The sequence below is a fragment of the Armigeres subalbatus genome, chromosome 1 (genome assembly GCF_024139115.2).
Source record: "Armigeres subalbatus isolate Guangzhou_Male chromosome 1, GZ_Asu_2, whole genome shotgun sequence".
Lineage (NCBI taxonomy): Eukaryota > Metazoa > Arthropoda > Insecta > Diptera > Culicidae > Armigeres > Armigeres subalbatus.
In genome coordinates this window covers 177,564,877-177,587,840 of record NC_085139.1, presented here as the reverse complement: position 1 = coordinate 177,587,840, position 22,964 = coordinate 177,564,877, and the positions used below count along the sequence as shown (strand labels likewise).

The window sequence follows — 22,964 nt, the reverse complement described above, 5'->3', positions numbered from 1 at the left end:
TCTCTAAAAACTTTTGCTTGGATTTTAATACGAATTTATAAAAATTAACAAAATAATCTCCAATTCAGATTTTGAAAAGAGTTTCTCAAAACACCGAAGATATTCTCACGGGAATTCTGTCTGAAAATTCAAAGCAATTCCGTGAATGATTTTCGGTGGAAAAAAGTGCACATTTTTTCTAATTTCTAATTCTTCCGAATATTCACGAGAATTTCTTTTTCATTTCAATGATGTCTTCAATTTGGTGTCTTCGTGTCGAAACGTTGGACAAATATTGCAAATTCTTTAGTAGTTTGCACTTAGAAAATCATTGGAATTTCCCCGGGAAATTCTTTTTTGGAAATTCAGATAGACTTTTCAAAATTCCTATTGAACAATTTTTAGGAATTTCCACTGGAATTATTTTGGCATACCCGTTGGCTACAATGTCGATATAGCTATGCCTGGCGTATTGTTGTGCTCCATATTCATCGGTCATGTCTTATGGGCGATTTCCTCCAATTATTTTCAACTCCATTTTCCTCCAATTATTTTGTCATAATCCAATAACTTTTTTCTAATTCTAAAAGAAACTCTAAGGAAAATTTTGAAGATTTTTTTTTGAAAATAGAGAAATTTCCAATGAAAATTAGGAAAAATCCTTGGAAATTCTAAAAAAAAAATCAGGTGGGCATTCTTTCTAATTATACTGGAAATTCTTCGGAATTAGATGTTTATTGGAAGATTCATCATAAATATGCATTTCGGAAAATCCATCCATCGCTAGTTCTTCGAAATGTCAACAGAATTGTTTTTGGAATTCTTCCATGAAATTGGAAATGGAAATACTAAAGTTTTTCGTGTAGACTCCGAAAAATTTCTTGTGAATATTCCGAAGGGTTGAAACTCCAGAATAATTATTCTTGAAAAATCAGAAAAAGTTCCATTGGACTAAAAAAAAATCTGTTGAAATTTAAAACAATTTCTGGTGCAAATCATGGAAATTTTAAAAAATCAGTTAAAATATAAAAATAATGTGGAAATAATGTCCGCAACCCTAGACTGAACAGAAAACAACGTCACGCTGCTGCCGGCTAAAGTGTTGTTTGCGTTATGGGTGGATTCTGAAGTGATGAAAATAAATTTCTTCTAAAATATTCTACGACTCTGAAGGTATTATTAAGTTTACACCAAATTAATCACGAGGAAAACATAGACAAAACATATATGTACTGCCGCTAACCGCAAGTCAGACTTATCTGGATATGGCGTCCATATACAGATAAGTCTGACTTGCGGTTAGCGGCAGTGTAGGTGTCGACAAACAATTCTGCGATACTGGGATTTCAAAATTAATCCATGCAACAAATGTAGCATTTCTTTAAGAGGCCTGTTTTTCATGATGATCTCAATGACCAATTTATAAGCAAACCCCATCATGCGGCACATCAAACTCCGAGATTTCAAAAGTTATGACAATCTTCGGTAGGTTTGTAATTCCTGGGCCATTATTATTATTATTTTTATTTATTCAGACTAAGGCCGAAGTGGCCTGTGCGGTATATAAGAGTCTTCTCCATTCGGCTCGGTCCATGGCTACACGTCGCCAACCACGCAGTCTACGGAGGGTCCGCAAGTCATCTTCCACCTGATCGATCCACCTTGCCCGCTGCGCACCTCGCCTTCTTGTGCCCGTCGGATCGTTGTTGAGAACCATTTTCACCGGGTTACTGTCCGACATTCTGGCTACGTGCCCGGCCCACCGCAGTCGTCCGATTTTCGCGGTGTGAACGATGGATGGTTCTCCCAACAGCTGATGCAACTCGTGGTTCATTCGCCTCCTCCACGTACCGTCCGCCATCTGCACCCCACCATAGATGGTACGCAGCACTTCCTGGGCCATACTTGAACCGATTAGAACCGATAAACGGATTTATCGAGTACCGGTTCAAAATTCAATCTTGAGAAATAAGTAAAACACATCATGCGGCACTTCAAGCTTAATGATTTCAAAAGTTATGGCATTCTATGATAGTTTTGTATTTTCTGGACGGCTTTTGAACCGGTTGAAAGTTCAATCTTGAGAAATAAGTAAAACATATCATGCGGCACTTCAAACTTAATGATTTCAAAAGTTATGGCATTCTATGATATTTTTGTTTTTCCTGGACCGTATTTGAACCTATTGGAACCGGTGAATGCATTAACCGAGTAACGGTTTTTTTAAAATTATTATTATTATTATTGTTTAATGGTGAAAAGCCCGTTGAAGTGAACTCTTTTCGAATTACTTCTTCAATAGGCATAAAACCCTTTTTTTCTTTTCTTTTTTCCTCTTTCAGTTTACAAAAGTATTCAGCACTTTCCAGTGAGTTAAACTCTTTTAAGGAAGAGTACTAATTTTGCAGATACATACAAACAAATTCATTCAAGAGTTCAGTGCGTGATCTGTCTTGTTTCGGACAGCAGAACGATCGCGCGGTCGGCCGAATTATTGTGTTCTGCATTGCGCGGCCGGTAATAAAATTAATCAGTTCAGTGCGTGATCTCTCTTGTTTCGAAGCGGGCTTGGTAGTCATATGGCTACTGCTTCTGCCTCATACGCAGGAGGTCGTGGGTTCAATTCCAGGTCCGTTCCATTCTCCTACTTTGTATCTTTCTCTTTATTTCTCATGTTCTAGCAATCGCTAGAACTGGAAATGGACTTCCATACCGTTTCCATTACTATTCCTATACCTTCAACTTGAGTATTCTAACAGTAATCTGCTAGAATTGGAAATGAACTATAGAGCTCGTTTCCTACATCCAATTAGAAATTCAATCAGTTACCTTCTCCTTTCTATCACATTGGTAGCTCGTTAACCAAGATGGACCTCTGCCTTTCCAACCTAACACAGAAATTCCAACAAATTCCGCATGAACTCGTAGCAAGTGCAGAGGTATATTCGGCTTGTAGTGGGCGAGTGATTGCATCATCATTTCCTCCCCCTTCCCTACATTGACTTGCATTCTGACGTGGCAGACGCCAGTATGACCTAACAAATGAGATCACCAGTACTTGTACATTGAAGATGTGTGCTAGTCCCAAGCAAACATCTGTTGGTTCCCTGTGCAAGAACAGCTGATCTGGTCATAATGGAGTAGCAACTACGAACAGTCAATCAAGCTCAAGCTCATACAAACAAATTCATTCAAGTTATCAATCTTATTATCAGTTTTTTTTTTTTTTTTTTTTTTAACTAATTTTATTTGCTAATTATCTAATACATGCATTCATCTCTTAGACTAGGTGTTCCGTGTTTTCTTAACACTATCATCCTTATTTGCTATGTTACTTTTTAGTTATTATTAATACATTTCAATTGCCTCTGGCAGTTAGAATTTTTCCTCTGGTTGAGTTGAACCATGTAGGAATTACAATGTTTTCAACTTAAACTAAACTTAACCTATTTTATACTAAGGGTACAAGGAGTTAATCGTTGCAATAGAAGATTGCAACGATTTTTGTCTAAAATTGGAAATTATTTTGTTGGACATTTGTTGCAATGTCTCAATATTAGAAATTCTATGAAGTTCATTGGTACTATACCACGGAGGCAACTTCAGAATCATTTTCAAAATTTTATTTTGAATCCTCTGGAGTGCCTTCTTTCTGGTATTGCAGCAACTAGTCCATATTGGCACAGCATACAACATGGCAGGTCTAAAATTTGTTTGTAAATCAAAAGTTTGTTCTTAAGACAAAGTTTTGATTTTCTGTTTATAAGTGGATATAGACACTTAATATATTTGTTACATTTGGCTTGAAGGCCTTCAATGTGATTTTTAAAGTTAATTTTTGATCTAGCAGAAGTCCTAAATATTTAGCTTCGCTAGACCAATTAATTGGAACCCCATTCATAGTGACAATATGTCTGCTAGAAGGTTTCAAATAAGAAGCTCTCGGCTTATGTGGGAAAATTATAAGCTGAGTTTTGGAAGCATTCGGGAAATTTTCCATTTTTGCAAGTAAGTGGAGAAAATATCCAAACTTTTTGCAATCTACTACAATGACACGAAGGCTTCGCCCTTTGGCTGAAAGGCCCGTGTCATCTGCAAACAAAGATTTTGACACCCTGGTGGTAAATCAGGTAAGTCAGAAGTAAAAATGTTATACAATATGGGCCCCAGTATGCTGCCTTGGGGACACCAGCCCTTACAGGTAATCTATCAGATTTAGTATTCTGATAGTTTACCTGCAGTGAGCGATCTGATAAATAATTTTGGATCAGTTTAATGATGTACAGAGGAAAATTAAAATTCATCAATTTTACAATCAAACCTTCATGCCAAACACTGTCAAATGCTTTCTCTATATCAAGAAGAGCAACTCCAGTCGAATATCCTTCAGATTTGTTGAGCCGAATTAAATTCGTTACTCTTAATAACTGATGGGTGGTTGAATGCCCATGGCGAAAACCAAATTGTTCATCAGCAAAAATAGAATTGTCATTAATATGAACCATCATTCTATTTAAAATAATCTTTTCAAACAATTTGCTTATTGAAGAAAGCAAACTGATTGGGCGATAACTAGAAGCCTCAGCTGGATTTTTGTCCGGCTTCAAAATTGGAACAACTTTGGCGTTTTTCCATTTATCTGGAAAGTATGCCAATTGAAAACATTTGTTAAATAAATTAACTAAAAAGGATAAAGAGCTATCAGGAAGTTTTTTGATAAGTATGTAGAAAATACCATCATCACCCGGGGCTTTCATATTTTTAAATTTTCTAGTAATAGATCTCACTTCATCCAAATTAGTTCCCAACGAAGGGTCAAAAACATTCTCTTGATTGAGAATGTCTTCGAAGCTCCGTGTAACCTGATCCTCAATTGGACTAGTGAGACCTAGACTAAAATTATGGGCACTCTCGAACTGCTGAGCAAGTTTTTGAGCCTTTTCGCCATTTGTTAATAAAATTTTATTTCCCTCTTTAAGCGCTGGAATTGGCTTTTGAGGTTTTTTTTAAAGAATTTTCGTTAATTTCCAAAAGGGTTTCGAACTGGGATCCAACTTCGAGACATTATTCTCAAAGTTGGTATTTCTCAGAATAGCGAAACGATTTTTAATTTCATTTTGCAAATCTCGCCAAATAACTTTCAACGTGGGATCGCGAGTTCTTTGGTATTGCCTTCGCCTCACATTTTTAAGACGGATCAGTAGCTGAAGATCGTCGTCAATAATAATGGAGTTGAATTTAATTTCACATTTAGGAATTGCAATGCCTCTGGCTTCGACAATTAAATTTGTCAAAGATACGAGAGCATTATCAATATCACTTTTGGTATCGAGAGGAATATCAACATCAAAATTCCTATCGATATACGTTTTATATAAATCCCAATCAGCTCTATGATAATTAAAAGTAGAGCTGATTGGATTATAAATGGCTTCTTGTGAGATTTCAAATGTCACAGGAAGATGATCAGAGTCAAAGTCAGCATGAGTTACCAATTGGCCACACAGCTGACTTGAATCCGTTAAAACTAAATCAATTGTAGAAGGATTTCGACTGGAAGAAAAACAAGTTGGTCCATTGGGATATTGAATAGTATAATATCCCGCAGAACAATCTTCAAATAAAATTTTACCATTGGAATTGCTTTGAGCATTATTCCATGAACGGTGTTTGGCATTGAAGTCACCAATTACGAAGAATTTTGATTTGTTGCGAGTCAGAATTTGAAGATCAGCTTTCCAAAAATTCTTTTGCTGCCCATTGCATTGAAAAGGTAAGTAGGCTGCAATGAAGGAAAATTGCCCAAAATTTGTTTCAACAGAAACTCCCAAGGTTTCAAAAGAAGAAAATAATTTATGTTTGATACGTCTATTAATGACAATGGCGACCCCACCACAGGCGCTGTCAAGACGATCATTTCTGTAAATAAAATAGTTTGGATCTCTTTTAATGTAGAGTCCTGGTTTTAAATACGTTTCAGTTATAATGGCAATATGCACATTATGAACTGAAAGGAAGTTGAATAATTCATCTTCCTTACCCTTTAGAGAGCGGGCATTCCAATTTAGAACTTTCACACAATTATTTGGATCCATTGAAACGGAGTCCGATAACAATTTTTGTGTGTACTTTATACCAACCTGAACAGCTTCAGGAATGGTATTTGCTTTGAACATTGCATCAATCATGTGATGCAATTGTTCAGTTAAAAATCAAAACCGGAAGCAGTCATGCTACCTGAATCGGCAACATGACCGTTATTTTCCGTTGGGACATGGGTATAAACCTCATTTTGAGAAGAGAAATTTTGTCTACCAGCAGCGATGTTTGCATACGTGGGTACATTGGAAAAATTGGAATTTACTGAAGTGCTTGCTACCCGTTGACGAGCGGCAAAATTTGTTTGTGAATTGTGGTGGGTATGAATTGCTCGACCGGTAACCGGTTTCGAAATTTGAGCGTTTGAAAAATTCTACCCATCGAATCTGGGATCCGATTGGAATTTCCCGTCATCAATTTTGCACGGAATTCAAAACTTTTGCGTGAAGGGCATTCCCAGAAATTGGATTTATGATTGCCCCACAATTAGCACATTTAAATTTATTGGAATCTTCTCTCACAGGACATGCGTCCTTGGCGTGAGAGGTTCCACCACAAATCATGCATTTAGCATCCATGTGACAATGTTTGGTTCCATGACCCCACTTTTGGCACTTACGGCACTGGGTGGGGTTTTGGAAATTTCCCCCAGGCCTGCGGAAATGTTCCCATGTAACACGGACATGAGACATAATACAGGCCTTTTCCAAACTTTTCATATTATTTAGTTCACTTTTGTTAAAATGAACTAAATAAAATTCTTGAGAAATGCCCTCTGGGAAGTACCAGAATGGGATTTCTTTTCATCTTAATTACTTGGACTGGTGAAAATCCAAGTAACTGAGAAATTTCAATTTAATCTCATCCAGTGATTTGTCATCACTGGGGAGACCTTTCAAGACGACTTTGAACAATCGCTCAGTTTTGTCATCGTATGTGAAGAATTTATGGCGCTTCTCAGTTAAATACTGAAGAAGACGTTTGCGATCGTCAAAGGATCCCGGCAAAACGCGGCAGTCACCCTTCCTAGCAATCTGAAATGAAACCTTGATCCCCTGAAGGTTACTCAAAATCTCATTCCTAAAGCCAGAAAACTCGGTAACAGATACCACAATCGGCGGAATCCTTTGCTTTTTCGCATGAATCGAATCACCTGGGCTAGATTCGATTTGCTCAATATCATCATTAATCAAATCGAACTGATTGCTCAGTTCGATTGGAGAAGAATTATTTCCGATATTAGAGTTATAAGGAATATCTGAATTCTCCAGCTTCCTTCTATTTTTCCGCGCTTTGGCAGGACGGTCTTGAAACCTTGTTTCTTTGAAGGAAGTGGAGAATTCAGAGACTCCCCCTTCCTCTTGTTTTTATTAATGCTCATTGCTGAGCGTGGAGACGTGACCTTCTAAGAGGTTTTTTCCCAGAACGGTGTCCCTGCAGGATTACCACCGCTTGTCGGAATTTTACTTCCGCAAACGGGTCCAACGTAGAACGAAGGCACGGGTCCTTGCAAAGATCGTAACGGGATCAGTGGGTACAAATAGCGCTGAGAAGCACTGTTGAAATTAAAATAGCTTCGGGTAGTATTAAAAACTTCCTTCCGCAAAGAGAGAAAGAACCGCACAGCACGAAAGCACGATGCGGTCTGATCTTATTATCAGTTATGTTGTGTTGTTGGTGGTGCTAAGCGGCAGGCGATTGGCGGTTGGTGGCGCAGATTGGGGTTGGGGCGACGATTGGTGGTGGGCGGGGCGTGGTGGGTGGTTGTGGGCGGCGGGTGGCTAGTAACGATAGAGTGGAGGAAACAGAAAATAAAATTGTGTCAGCGGTGGAGTCAATTTAAATAACGAGGAATGTTTTGTTTACAGGATGTGTTCAACAGTTTCTTGAAGATCTAGGAATTACCGGATGCTTTATACGGCGTAGGCAGGGCGTTGTATAGTTTACATGGGATTTTTTCTTTCCCATCTCTGTCCTTGGCCTGGTTAGGTAGAGGTAACCAGTTTGTCTAGAAGCGCGATGGTTATTGACAGTTCTTAATGTCAAATTATGGTGTAATGTGTCTGATGTTGACAACATTCGCTTCATAAGAGCCATAAGCCGTATTTCATAAAACGCTCTTACTGGCATAACAGAATTATTTGGGTCATCGTAGAGTGAAGCAGATGGGAAAAGATAAGGCTTCTTCAGAACCGTTTTGAAACATCGATTTTGTAGCACTTGTAGCTCCTTTAGGCGAAATTTGCTGGTGGTACCCCATATCACAGAGAACAGACGTTGAAGCTGCACTCGCTATGTTGTGATAACTTTTCCTGTTCATTTTGAAATAACTTTGGAATGTCGCCGTTATCCCGTGCAAAATCAGCGCTAGCATCAGCAAAAAATGCCGCTGTGCGCTAGTGTCGTTTTGCATACAAGAGTACACCAGCGCCATCGTGATGTGAAACAGAGTTTGTGAGTTGCAATGTCGATGAGCGCAAAGTATAACTTCATTAACCAGTTCTTCGGAACAAACGGTGAGATTTTCCCTCATAATCCACACAAGGAACTTAGTTTTGCTATGAGGTTGTTGATGTGGGAATACCAGCTCATGCTGGAGTCAAGAGTAAGTCCTAGGAAGGAATACGCTTTCACTTCTTCTATTACACGTCAATGTACTTCTAAAGGATCATTGGGAGGCAATCGTCATCGAGATGAATGCAGCGGCATATATTTTAGTTTTACTTAGGTTTAACGACAGTAAATTCCTATTGAAATAATTCTCCAGCACAAGGATGTCATAGGTGGTTTGTACTTGAACTGCTTCACTAGTTGAACCTTGGTAAAAAACGGATGTATCATCGGCGAAGAGACGTAATTTCCTTTTTAGTGGCAACTGAGATATGTCGTTGATGAAAAGTAGAAATAAGACTGGTCCTAGGTTGCTGTCTTGTGATACCCCCGTAGATACATAATTAAGATCGACGTATTGTTGCCGATTGCTGAGGTAACTATGTATAAGGTCTTTTGAAATCCTTCTAATGTCAGGAAGTTCCAGTTTTTGTAATAAAATTCGATAGTCGATTATATCGAAGGCTTTCTTCAAATCGATAAGTTCCAGCAATTTTCCCGTTATCCAAAGAATCATAGATGTCCTCCACAAGGTCACAGGTGGCAGTTAGAGTACTAGATCTTTCCCGGAATCCATATTGATGAGTGTACAATAAGTTGAAGTGGCTTAAATAGTTGTTAATCCTTTTCACACGCAATTTTTCTATTATATTGTTAACAACAGAAATGCAAGAGATCGGTCGATAGTTGTTTAGGTTTTTCGGATCACCGGCTTTGAAAATTGATACTACGCGGGCAGTTTTGAGGCGATCTGGATAATGACCTGTTTGTATGATTTCATTAAATACATCAGTCAAAAGCATGGGGAAGAAAAGGTAATGATCCTTCAAGAACAATGGATTTTTCAAATCTGGCCCACAAGATTTGTTGGAGTCAAGATTGTTTATCAAAGTGATGGTTTCATTCACTGTCGCGGGGCGCATGTACATTGATGTGGGTTGGGGAATTCGCGTGTCCAAACAAAGACTGTTCGAAACGCTAGGGATTGACGCTGCTAGATTACTTCCCCCTGGCAAAAGAAGTCGTTAAATGCCGAACAAATCTCGTTCATGTCACATAACATTCGGTCTCCATCATTGATAGCTATTGTCCTGGTTCGGTGTTGATCTTTCCCCAGTATATTGTTAACGATTTCCCATGCATCTCTGTGACCGCTTCTTGATAGTAAATTTTGGTAATAATCACGTCTTGTTTGCACTTTTTTACTGCACAGCAAACTAGACACGTGTGGTAATAATTCTCTGGTGTCGGTGTCGCCAGGAGTCCGCCTGTTCTTTTTCAAAAGATTCTCTTTTATGCGTATCAGCTTCCAAATATCTAAAGTCATCCAAGGGCAATTTCCTTTGTCTCTATCCTTCATGCGTACAGTTCTAGTGTATTGCGCTAAAAGCGTACTATATAAGTCTACAACGTGGGAAAGTTTGTCACTAGCTGTCATGTTACCTGGTATGTAACTCATTGATTGCAGCTGAAAAGCATTCGCTAAGACGTCTGTTATCGACAATTTTCTTCTGCAGCACTCTGGTTTCAATAGTGCTACTCAGTTTTAATGTAGAGACGATTAGACAATGGTCGCTGATTCTGTTACATTCGTCTTATTTACTACGGACTTTGCTAAACGTTCGGTGCACACAACGTGATCCAATATGTTGTTGCTAGCAGGTCTCGTCACATTTGTATTTGTATTATACGCTGTGAGCAGTTGGATATACTCACAAACAGTTGCACTTGAAAGCGAGTTAGTGGGAATGTTCAAGTCTCCAAAAATCACACATTTATTTCCATTTGGAGTATTTGAAAGCATTTCGTCAAGCTCAGCCTTAAATTTTCTACTATCGAAAGCCGGCGGTCTATAAATAGCATGGAGATCAATCAGATTCACACCAGAAAGAAGTCGCCTCAATACTTGTAACCAAATCACTACGAACAAAAACTGCTAATCCACCGTGTGAATGATTCCTACATGAGAACACGCCTCTATATCCATTGAGCTTGAGTAGCCCTTTACGTTCTTCTTTGATCCACGTTTCGCACATCACGATTACATCAATCCGCATCCCATAACGAACCAACATCTCCCCAACAAAATCGAATTTGGAAATTTAATTCATCCCTCTGAAATTCAATTGAACAATTTCCAGCGTTTTATTGTTCCCAATGCATTTATTTCTCAACCAATCTTCTTCTGAATCATACATAACATTAGTATACAGTGACTTTATTACAAAATATTATACCTCGAGGATTCGCTTATTCCCAACGTTTCAAGGAAGGCTAACCGGTTGGTGATGAAGTGTTCGAACTGCTTCTACCCGAGTCGTTCAATAATCTTCTAGTGCTGATCTGTCCAAGCCGTTTCACATCCTTGCGGCTCCGAATTATGTCCACCTTTGAGCCTTCGGTTTTCTTCTTTAGTATTGCTCCATTCCGACCTGGCCAAACGAATTTGATGTCAGATAGATCCTGAAATTCTCGCACTTCTTTCAGCAGCTCCATACCATATGGTGTGAGCTCGTCACGCAAAACTACTTTCGTTGTGGATGGGTTGAAAGCTAGATCGACAGCAGAAGCTAACAAAGGTCCATGATTTTTTTTCGACTGAACAATTCCTCTTTGACACGTTCGTCTGCAAAACACACTTTAATGGGTGGCACGCTAGTTCCATACTGTTTGGCGTCTTTGTTGACGAGTCGTTTCGATTCCTCGATAGCACCGTCGGGCAGTTGATAGCCAACAGCAGCTGCAATTTTGCGTACCGTCATTTGAACTTCTTCGTTTCTCTTCATAGGGACTCCAAGTATAACGGCATTCCTTGATATCGCGGCTCTTTTGAGACGATCCACTTCTAATTCAAGCTGATTCACAGTATCCGATGTTGCCTGTTGTTTCCCTCGCAGATGTAGGATATCTTTCTTCGTCGAAGACTGTTCATCCTTTAGTAATTTCAGTTCTCCCAGTAGAGAGTCCAGTTTTTCCGAAAGAAAATTCTGATTTTTTTTATGTCTCCAACAGTAGTCTTCACAGCTTGAAACGCAGTTCTAGTAACTCGCACCTCCGTTAGAACGTTACGTAATTCCTTCAGAACCTGAGACTTCATTGCCATGGTATGGGATGATTGCTGGAAGATAATGATGCATTCCGGAGAGCAAAAGTAGGTTTGTTCTCGCAACTTTCTGACGGCATTGCCTATCACATTTTTACACTTGAAGTGTTCACACTTGTGACAATAGACACATTCTATTACTTTTCGCGGATCTTTTTTTATGACCACAAATAACACAGACGATAGGTTCCTCTGACATATCCCAATCGCACACGATGTGGGTAGGCTCACTGAATAACAACGTTCGGTCGTAGAGAATGATAGTGCGGTGCAAAGAACAGGAGATGAATTGAAACAGAATCTGCTGTTATCTTTCAGCTCTATTGTTGTCTTTAATAGCAAGATGTAGGTACGGATATACATAGTTACCAGGTTGAGAGTGACAAACTTTAGTTAGAAATTTCCAGTTTTGTAGACTTCATTTGTTCGAGACAATATCGTCGTTGTTCACGTTGGACTAGATGAAGCCATAGGTTTAAGGGTCAATTTTTGGAAACAGTTGAACCGGTACTCGGTTAATCCTTTTACAGGTTCTAATCGGTTCAAATATGACTCACGAAGTGCAAAAATACCATACAATGCCATAACATTTGAAAACATGAAGTTTGATGTGCCGCATTATAAAGATTTGCCTTTGAAACGAACCCACACTCCATAGCCCATGCGTTTAGACGATTAACGTCGCTAAACGCACGGCCACGAAGCCCATAAAATACCTTGTTACCTCCAAAACCAAATACCAATTACCTCCTATGCAAGGCTAGTTCATACCAATTTCTGTTATCGAGGTCGTCGCTCCTGCTCGGGTACAAACCAACCAGATCGGTTTGTGCGTTTGGAACCTTCTAAAAATCTAAAGACAACGCAAAATTTGAATAACTACTCCCAACATTGACCAAATGCTCACAGCACTTAGTAAAAAATATACAAAATGATCCGTACTGATAAAAATATAAACAATCCATCATCATTTTAGGATATTTGGATTTTAAGTTATTGCCTCAATATGGGGACATTTGATCCCTCATTAGTGAAAATTAAAATTGAATTCAAAATTTACTTCCGCTGCATACAGTTTAGCCTAACGGAGAGAATTTGAGTCAATCAATCATCTGCAGAGAAAAGTTTATTTAGTTATACTTTAGATACTGCTATTGGTAGCGTAATCCTTAACTACCACAATTTATTGTCCTAGCTCGAAACATGGGTTAAGTTAGGGCGGGATATATTACTCCGAAGTACACCACGTAAAAGTGATCTCAAACTTCTCATAATTTAAAGAGTAATCTAGAAAACATCGCAAATTTTTTGTAGGGTAGAAATGGCCACGGAAAAGGTTCCATTAACCTGGTATTTCCAGTGATAAAAACCTACATAAAACATAAATATAAATCAGTCTTCCAACACCTTGAACTTCTGAAAATTTCTTGAGTAACCCAGAAAATGCCAGAAGGACTGATAATCTTATTGCCACGGAACAAGTTACGGAGTCCATTCCGATAGCCTAACGTGGTCTTTTGTACCGGAAACTCCGGGTTCTCGGAACCTTCCAAGAAACTATTGGCCTATGGCGCTTTCTACCTCAGCAACAATTTGGTTTAATGCTGGTTCTATAGAAGTCATGTAGAGCAAACATTAATTTTTATGGCCGTTATAAAACTAAAAATGTTACTTGGGTAGATTACTTATGAGATTCTGAGAAGTTTGATGTGTCGGACGACTAGCTTGTTTTATAGTTTTATGTTGGCCTTTTGTTCTGGAAATTCCGGATTTCCGGAACCTGCTCCGTGAACATCGAATGGCCAGTTTCACCTTATCAAGAAACTATGGCGTTTTATATATTACTCATGAGATTCTGAGAGGAATGAAGAGTCGGAGGCCTTGTTTGTTTAATAGTTTTATGTTGGTCTTTTGTGCCTGAAATTCCGGGTTTCCAGAACCTGTGAATATAAAATGTTTATTTGTTCGTTTTCCTGGTTGATTTTTACATGTCATTGAATTTCCAATTATATTTGGGAGATTAAAAATTGGGAGAGTACCTTGTAGGCGGTGTTCAGCAATGTGATGGCGCGGTAGTTGCTACAATCCAGCTTATCGCCCTTTTTGTAGATGGGACACTCGAAAGCTTTCATCCACTCCTGCGGCAGAAGTTCCGGGGATGTAATTCATCGTGGATTATCCTGTCGCAACCTGCTTGGCATTTTTATTTGTTTTGTCAAGATCTTGTTCCCGTCGCATCGTTGTCAAGAACCAATTTCACCGGATTACTGTCCGACATTCTGGCTACGTGCCCGGCTCACTCCAGTCTTCAGATTTTAGCAATGTAAACGATGGATGGTTCTCCCAACAGCTGATGCAAGTCGTGGTTCATTCATCTCCTCCACGAACCGTCAGTCATTTGCATCCCACCATAGATGGTATGCGCCACCTTCCTTTTGAATACTCCAAGTGCACGACCAACCACGAGCATCGTCTAGGTCTCGTGTCCGTAGAGAACTACCAGTCTAATAAGCGTTTTGTAGATAATCAGTTTGGTACGGCGGCGAACTCTATTCGATCGGAGCGTTTTGCGAAGTCCAAAGTACATACGATCTCCAGCCACGATGCGTCTCCGAATTTCTCTGCTGGTATCGCTATCGGAGGTCGCCAGTGAGCCCAAGTACACGAATTTTTCAACCACCTCGATTTCGTCATCCCCGATGCAAACTCGTGGCCTACATTGTCCTCTCTTGAGCCTCTTCCTATAACGGACTTCGTATTCGACGTCCAGTCCGTTTAGCTCGCCTTTTCAGTCTGATTCAAGCTTCCTTCATCTTCTCAATGTTACGTGTCATAATATCTATGCCGTCGACGAAATCAAACAACTGGAAGGACTTCGTGAAAATCGTACCACTCGTGTTAATCTCTGACCTTCGTAATTACCGCCTCCAAAGCGATGTTGAATAGCAAACACGAAAGGCTATCACCTTGCCGTTACCCTCTGCGCGTTTCGAAGGGACTTGAGTATGCTCCTGAAATTTGAACTACACACATCACTCACTCCATCGTCGTCGTGATCAATCGTCTTAGTTTATCCGGAATTCGTTTTCGTGCATTAGCTCCGATAGCTGGTCCCGATCGATTGTATCATATGTGGCTTTGAAGTCGATGAATAAATGATGTATGGGTACGTTGTATTCGCTGCAATACCTGATGTAAGGCGAACATCTGGTCCGTGGTAGAACGTTCGCCCATGAGTCCCGCCTGGTACTGCCCCACGAACTCTCTTGCAATTGGTGTTAGTCGACGGCATGAAATTTGGGAGAGTACCTTGTAGGCGGCGTTCAGCAATGTGATGGCGTGATAGTTGCTACAATCCAGCTTATCGCCCTTTTTGCGCTTTGAGCAGCACTTTGGTCGCTTTGGCAGAGCTTGCTTTCGGATACATGTAGCTTTATATCCAGAGACCACTGTCAAACCCCACGACATCCTAGGCAGGCACCACAACTCGCAGATAGCCTCCTAATAGGACACCTAATTCATACGCAGATAGGACACCTAATTCATACCAAATTCCATAAATCCATATGGGTCATTCCATACCAAGTGACCGAACCACTTGTAATCGACTTACACCGATTTTTATCAAATTTCGTGGATTTGTTTATCTATCGGTTATATGTAAAAATCCAAATTTATTTGATGATTGGACAACCACACGGCAAATGCGAGCACCCCCCGTTTTGGTTTAGGGTCATTTGGCCGAATGCCGTTTAGCCGAATGCCATTTGGCCGAAAGGGTCATTTGGCCGAACGCCATCTGGCCGAATGCCGTTTGGCCGAATAGTTGAAATTCTCTGAATGAAGAATAAAAACAGAAGAAGGAAAGAGAGAAGAAAGAGTCAAGGAAGAAAAACGAAAAACAAGTGAAGCAGGAAGAATAAAGAAGGAAGAAGAAGAAAGAAGGAAGAAGAAGAAAGAAGGAAGAAGGAGAAGGAAGAATGTAGAAAGAAGAATGTAGAAAGAAGATGAAAGAAGGAAGAAAGAAGAAAGATGAAAGAAGTAGAAAGAAGGGAGAAGAAAGAAGAAAGAAGGAAGAAAGAAGGAAGAAGAAAGAAGAAAGAAGAAAGAAGTAGAAAGAAGGAAGAAGGAAGAAGAAAGAAGGAATAAATATGAGGAAAAAAGAAGGAAGAAGAAAGAAGGAAGAAGAAAGAAGGAAGAAGGAATAAATATGAAGAAATAAAAATAAAGAAGAAGAAAGAAGAGAAAGGAAGAAGAATGAAGAAGGAATAAGGAAGAAGGAAGAAGGAAGAAGGAAGAAGGAAGAAGGAAGAAGGAAGAAGGAAGAAGGAAGAAGGAAGAAGGAAGAAGGAAGTATGAAGAAGGAAAAAGGAAGTAGGAAGAAGGAAAAAGAAAAAAAGGAAGAAGGAAGAAGAAAGGAGGAAGAACGAAGAAGGAAGAAGGAAGAAAAAAGAAGAAAATGGAAGAAGGAAGAAAGAAGAAGGAAGAAGGAAGAAAGAAGAAGGATGAAAGAATAAGGGAGAAGGAAGAAGGAAGAAGAAAGAAGGAAGAAGAAATAATGAAGAAGGAAGAAGGAATAAGAAAACAGGAAGAAGAAAGAAAGGAAGAAGGAAGAAAGAAGAAGGAAGAAGAAAGAAGGAAGAAGGAAGAAGGAAGAAGGAAGAAGGAAGAAGGAAGAAGGAAGAAGGAAGAAGGAAGAAGGATGAAGGATGAAGGATGGAGGAAGAATGAAGAATGAAGAAGGAAGAAGCAAGAAGAAAGAAGGAAGAAGGATGAAGGATGAAGGAAGAATGATGAATGAAGAAGGAAGAAGGAAGAGAAAGAAGGAAGAAGGAAGAAGGAAGAAGGAAGAAGGAAGAAGGAAGAAGGAAGAAGGAAGAAGGAAGAAGGAAGAAGGAAGAAGGAAGAAGGAAGAAGGAAGAAGGAAGAAGGAAGAAGGAAGAAGGAAGCAGGAAGAAGGAATAAGGAAGAAGGAAGAAGAAAGAAGGAAGAAGAAATAATGAAGAAGGAAGAAGCAAGAAGAAATAATGAAGAAGGAAGAAGGAATAAGAAAAAAAGGAAGAAGGAAGAAGAAATAATGAATAAGGAAGAAAAAAAAAAGAAGAAGAAAAAAGGAAGAAGGAAAAAGGAAGAAGAAAAAAAGAAGAAGAAAAAAAGGAAGAAGGAATTAGAGAGAAGGAAGAAGAAAAAAGAAAGAGAAGGGAACGAAGAAGGAAGTAACAAAAAGGAAGGAAAAAAGAAGAAGGAAAAAGAAAGACGTAATAAAGAAGAAGGAAGAAGGAAGAGGGAGAAGGAAGAAGGAGAAAAAAGAAGAAGGAAGAAGTTCTCTGTTCTCAGTTCTCTGTTCACTTTATCTTCCCACTTTTCACGTCTCACTTCTTACTTCACATTACTCACGTTTTATTTCTCACTATTCGCAACTCGTAATTTGAGGTCAATTTTTTTTAACTATTCGGCCAAACGGCATTCGGCCAAATGGCGTTCGGCCAAATGGCCTGACACCCCCGTTTTTGACAATTTGTAAAAACCATATGTTTGAACGACTCATATCTCGGACAGTTTTAAAGCTACAAATAACTTCTTTTTATGTTTTTTGAAGAGAATTCTTCAAACTTTTTGAGAAAAAGATCGATTTTCAGTAGAAGTGTTGCCATCTGTATTATTTTTGCGTTTTAAGTATAAATTGTATTTTTCTGCCAATGAATATATTTTTATTTGGAAAATAACACCAGCATCGTGTTCTCCAGAGAATTTAGCATAAGATACACCCGAAACCCCAAGGTACTATGAGCCATTCTTGAGTTGTGGAGTTCTGAATGTTATATGATTCATATGAAACTTATCAATTACATAAGATTTTGTTATACATGAATAACCTTTACCGTTTTTGCTAGAAGGATCGAAGTATGTCGTGATGTTGGGTGGACGTATTTTTGTCTCCGCCAAAAGTTTCTTCTGTTCAAAAAAATTTTAAATTAGCAAAAAAAGTGTTATAAAGTGATAGAATATGGAAGTTTATAGTTATTTATAAAAGTACCCGAAAAATGGATGATTCCATTTCATTGGATCTGGATCTTACCCATTCAACTACGGATAAACTACGACGTTAGATTCCGCATCTACCTCCGGAAAATGGTTCTAAATCTCAGGGTTCATTTTTTGGTAAGATTTTAGTCAGATACAGGTACGTAATGATTATTTCCAATTCAGTAGAACCAATTATATTATATTAATTAATTAATATTAGGGGGAATGACGGCTTTGGCGGGTTTTGTTCTGTTGTTGGCAGGGGGTTTTTTAGGACTGACTAGGCTCAAGTTTGGTCTAAACATTCTTTGCATATCAAAGAATATTGTGGACAAGTTTAATAAAATTTGGTCAACAAAAACCCCCTGCCAATAGTGGAGCAGAACCTGCCAAGGCCGTCTTTCCCCCTAATTAATTATATCTATGGTAGAACCTAGTGATTTTGATAAAAAAAATACAAAAACTAGTCACCATTCAGTTTTCTGCGTTAAACGTGAATTCGGAAGTATTTCGCCAAACTTCTGTAATATAATATGACGTGAAATGGTTCCAGCACTTGTTCCAGCATCACTAGTAGACTCTCAAGCAAATATTGAAATTATACATATTTTGATCAGGTAATTTGACACAAATATCAAAAAAGCGAAGGAAATTGCGGGTTTTCCGGAAGTCATTTGCCTGCCACGAAATTCAATCTATTCCATCTAGCAATAGCAGCGTTGCCCTTGTATCTTAAAATATAGAAGGTACACCCAACCAGCAGGTGTAAGATTTTCTATTTGATTCAGTATGAAAGCCTGTTGGAATCTGTTTGAAATTGTGGCTTGTGCAAGATTGCTAGTTTTTTGCACTAGGAATGTACGTTTAGTTAGGTATTTATTGCAAGAAATACTTGTGAGGTATTATACAATTTTTGTATAAGTCTTTGTACAGACTTCAGTGTGTTCCTGTAGAGTTATAGGAAGGTCTGACATATGCTGGTTGAGTGTAATAGGAAAGGACATCGAAAAGGACTAAATTGGTTCTTCACCTAGAAAGATTTTATCATTGCCTTTGCCTCACATTATCATATGTATTATTCTTTTTGTCAGAAATGTTTATTCTCTTCGAGAATTTTTCCAATTTATTTTTTATTTGAGTGATTTTTTGAATTTGAATTAAGTTCATCACTAATTTTTCACAAGGCACATTCAGGTTACACAATCAGATTATTCGACAATTAATTATTCAATACAATTTGATTTTGTTCCTATCAACGGACTTGATAAACGATCCTTCATAGAGAAAACAATTAGACATGGATTTTATTATTTAACGCGTGCCTAAATTTGATAACTTTGAATTCCCTTGACAATCTGTTAGTTCTAAAACTTTTTTGGTAGTTTTTCACGTACCCCGGTAGAAACCGTGATATTGATAACAAAATATGATGTTAACTTGTTTAAAATAACAAGCAAAAATAACAAAAAAATGCACCGAAATATCATAAAAATATCGGGTTTTGCTATTAAGAAGAACAAACTAATAGCTCAAGATATTGATAAGTTCTTGTGATGGAAAAACCTGATATTTTTATGATGTTTCGGTGCATTTTTTTGTTATTTTCGCTTGTTATTTTCACTCTTATTTCAAACAAGTTAATATCATGCTTTGTTATCAATATCACGTTTTACTGTTAATGAGCCATTATCTTCTGCCCGGGACTGTACACTTTAAAGAATTTTTTAGCGCATTTGAAACCTCGAATTTCATATTACCCCATCTTCTGAAGTTTCACTTTTTTTTTGTCGCTCAACATTTCTTTCTATATGACTTCTCTGTAGCGTAGTGTACACTATATTCAAAATGTGTAATTTAATATATGTTCTAGGAATGCTAGAGCTGGAAATGAGTCTAATACTTGTTCCTATTCAACATAAAATTGTGACCTAATATTGTGCCGATTGAATCGTATTTTCGGAGTTCGCGTCCGATCGTGTTTCTATCAGCCCGCAAGACGATCGCGGGATGATCGAAAGATTTATTCTGCGTTACGTGAATAAATTATAGAGCGCAGGTGAATCAATTTTTAAACGAGAAAACTTAGCTCGTGTTTCCTTCAGCACGCAGAATGCTCGCGCGGTCATCGAAACATTTGTTCTGCGTTGTGCGGGTGAGTAAAATAAAATACAAGTCTTGTCCACGTCCGATCGTATTTCTTTTAGCAGAATGATTGCGCGGTCTTCAAATTATTTTCTGCGTTTTGCCAATGAATAAATTAATTAACGAGAAAAAATAGTTTGCGTCCGATCGTGTTTTATTTTGTAAGCAGAACGAACGCGCGTTCATAGAAATTATCGAATTTTTTTCGCTTGCGATCGGAAAGTCGTAAAATTAATGCGCGTTTGAATGTATTTTGTTTAACCTCGATCAAACTACACGCTACACCCGGCATGCCGTTTACCAAAACGAACCCAGCTACACTCCCTACCCCATATATCCAACATCCCAGTGATTTCTCGTGGAAGTGCAGATGACTCGTCGGCTTCCATCAAAGCGAGTATCACGTCAACAATTTCCTACCTATTCCCTAATTGACCTGCATTCGGACACGGCCGGCGCTGGTATTGCTTAAATTTGTGGTCACCAGTACTTACACATTGAGGATGATGTTAGTCCCAAACATCATCTGTTGGTTCTCTGTGTAATTACAGCTGACCTGGCAATAACGGAGTAGCAACCGTGGGCGGTCAATCATGCTCATGCTCATGCTCATGCTCATGCTCATGCTCATGCTCATGCTCAATAACCTTTACCGTTTTTTGCTAGTTTTTATGGAATTGCCAAGAATTCAGAGAGATTGTTTTCTTAAAATAAATTGCAAAACATGTAACTTTGAATAGAAAATAATGTACTTGGCAACGTAGTCACTTTGGAAGGAATAGCTTTTATGTATTGTTGTAAAGCGTACTATTAAACTATTACTCACATAGGTACTATATTATTGCACCTGCTATGGAAAGATTTTTTTTTTAAATTATAAATCATTAATTAATTTCTAAAGCTGTCGGCTCATATGCTGTTAAGCGCTACGAAGCCGAAATGTTTTTTATACTATTATATTTTTAAAAAATAACGTTAGATTAAGTGAACCGAAAGACTCGTGTTTTAATCTGGATTGAGGAATACAGTATCACAGTAGGAAAGGAAGGGAACGAAGAATACTAAATTTATGATGATGATGAAAACATTGATGAAGTTCTTGTTTCATTTGTGTAACGGGACATAGAAATGAAACAAGAACTGCACCATCGTTAAACAAGCATTTTCTTAAAAACAACAAAAGAAAGATAAAGACTGATTATTTTCCCATTGCGGGAATGGGACATTAACCAAGGAATCGAAAATTGTCAACTGTGCATGTATAATTACCAAAATATGAAAATAGTAGACCAAAAACAAACATCATAAGAATAGTCTTCTTTGAGATGATTTTATTTTCTGTATTTTGAAAATAATTGGATATTATTTGCCATCCAATTTTTTGCATTTTAAACTCCTAGAGAATTCAGATTTTCTTAAGCCATGTGACATATTACGTTAAAGGTTGACCCCAAGGATACCGAAAAACTTTGCAGAAGAAGGAGCCTTACTGAAACGACGACCAAAATTATTTATTCTGCCAGCACTGCCAAACTACGTGTACCAATAATTCAACTGAGTGTTATTTCAAAAATTTTAATCTTTAAGGGTGAGAAACAAATTGTAGTTATTCGGATTAATTTTTAAAGGAAAATTCCGGAAAAAAAAAAATGGTTTTGTCATCTAACAACCACAGGTCGCCAGGTAGTCCTGGCAGGAACAAATTCATTGAAAAATCTTCTTTTGAATGGTTACCTTAGATTTATTACCTTACAGTTCCAGAGATATTAACAAATCAATATGATAGGTTTCACACATTTGTCCGAAAAGGGGATGGTCGTATTGATCGTGGGAAGGTCCAACGTTTGGATTTGCACGTTTGGATTTTTTCTTGGTCACTTCATATGGAATGACCCATATGGATTTATTATCCATTGGCTTGGGCGAAGAAAGTTAATTCAATGCATTCGACAAACATGAACACTCAAAAAGCAGGCAGTGACGCAAAATGCGAGTTGAATCATGAACGATTCTCTGGGCCACGAGTCTGGTGGATTTTGACTCGCGCTTGATTTGTTTCGCTCATGAGATTTAAGAACTTGAGTTGTTCCCAACAACTTTTTTCCACCTTTAAAATCGGCTTTCCTTAAAGTGCATTGATTTGAATTCCAAGATTATTGTCATTGTCATTTAATTTTTGTGTGTCCTGATCTCTTGTCAATGCCACTAATGTAACTAGCTGAAAATGAAGTACCTTTAGGAAGATGTTCATGTGCTATTTGGTTTAGAGATGATCTTGTACTCACCAACTCTAATCGATGCCTCTTGTATGGGTTTCTGGCTAATGGCTCAATTGCAGGCCAAACTTCAATAGAAATTTCAAGCCATTGAAGAAAATAAAGATATGCCTAACGTCGCGCACCCGTAGACAGATTAAAAGGTCAGTTGAAAAGATTGTGAAATATTTTAACTCATCTGTGTTCAAAACATTTACTGTAAATCTTTCAGTTACAGCTTGCTACTGGATCTAGTCCTTTAACGTATGCGTAATTATTACAGTTTTGTACTTTTCATAAGATACATGTGTTATTCCGTTTATTTCCACCCCTTGTTGTAGAACTAAATTTAATAATTCTCGTACGATATGCAAAGACATTCCACTAGAAAAAAATAAAAAACTCTTTACGTTCCACAAATTCTTTCGTTTCAGCTACGGCGCACCGACAAAATGCTTTCGAAGACATTTTCAGCGCCCACACGCAGCATGAGCATGCAGTGCCTTTCTTCCACCAACGAACAGTTCCTCTCGCAAAAGACCGACCTGATTGCGGAACTTAAAATGTCCAAGGACATCGCCGGGGTAAAAAAGATGAAAGTCGAACGAGCTAAACTGGAGGACAAGCAAGCCACCGAGGTGTATTCGGAAGTCACCCGGCAATTCACGGCGGCAAACTATGTGGATCAGGTACCTTTCTAAAGTATTCTCATCATGCACGTCGAACACAGATCGAACTCACCATCAACA

The 22,964-nt window shown here is 38.4% G+C and overlaps 1 protein-coding gene across 1 annotated transcript in view; it reads left to right on the top strand.

Moving 5' to 3' along the window:
- LOC134205560 (espin-like) overlaps nt 1-22,964 on the top strand; it is a 45,855-nt gene that overhangs the window by 21,084 nt on the left and 1,807 nt on the right. The window contains exon 4 of the mRNA XM_062680891.1: nt 22,650-22,904. Coding sequence (XP_062536875.1) covers nt 22,650-22,904 — 255 coding nt within the window. The remainder of the gene's footprint in view (nt 1-22,649; nt 22,905-22,964) is intronic.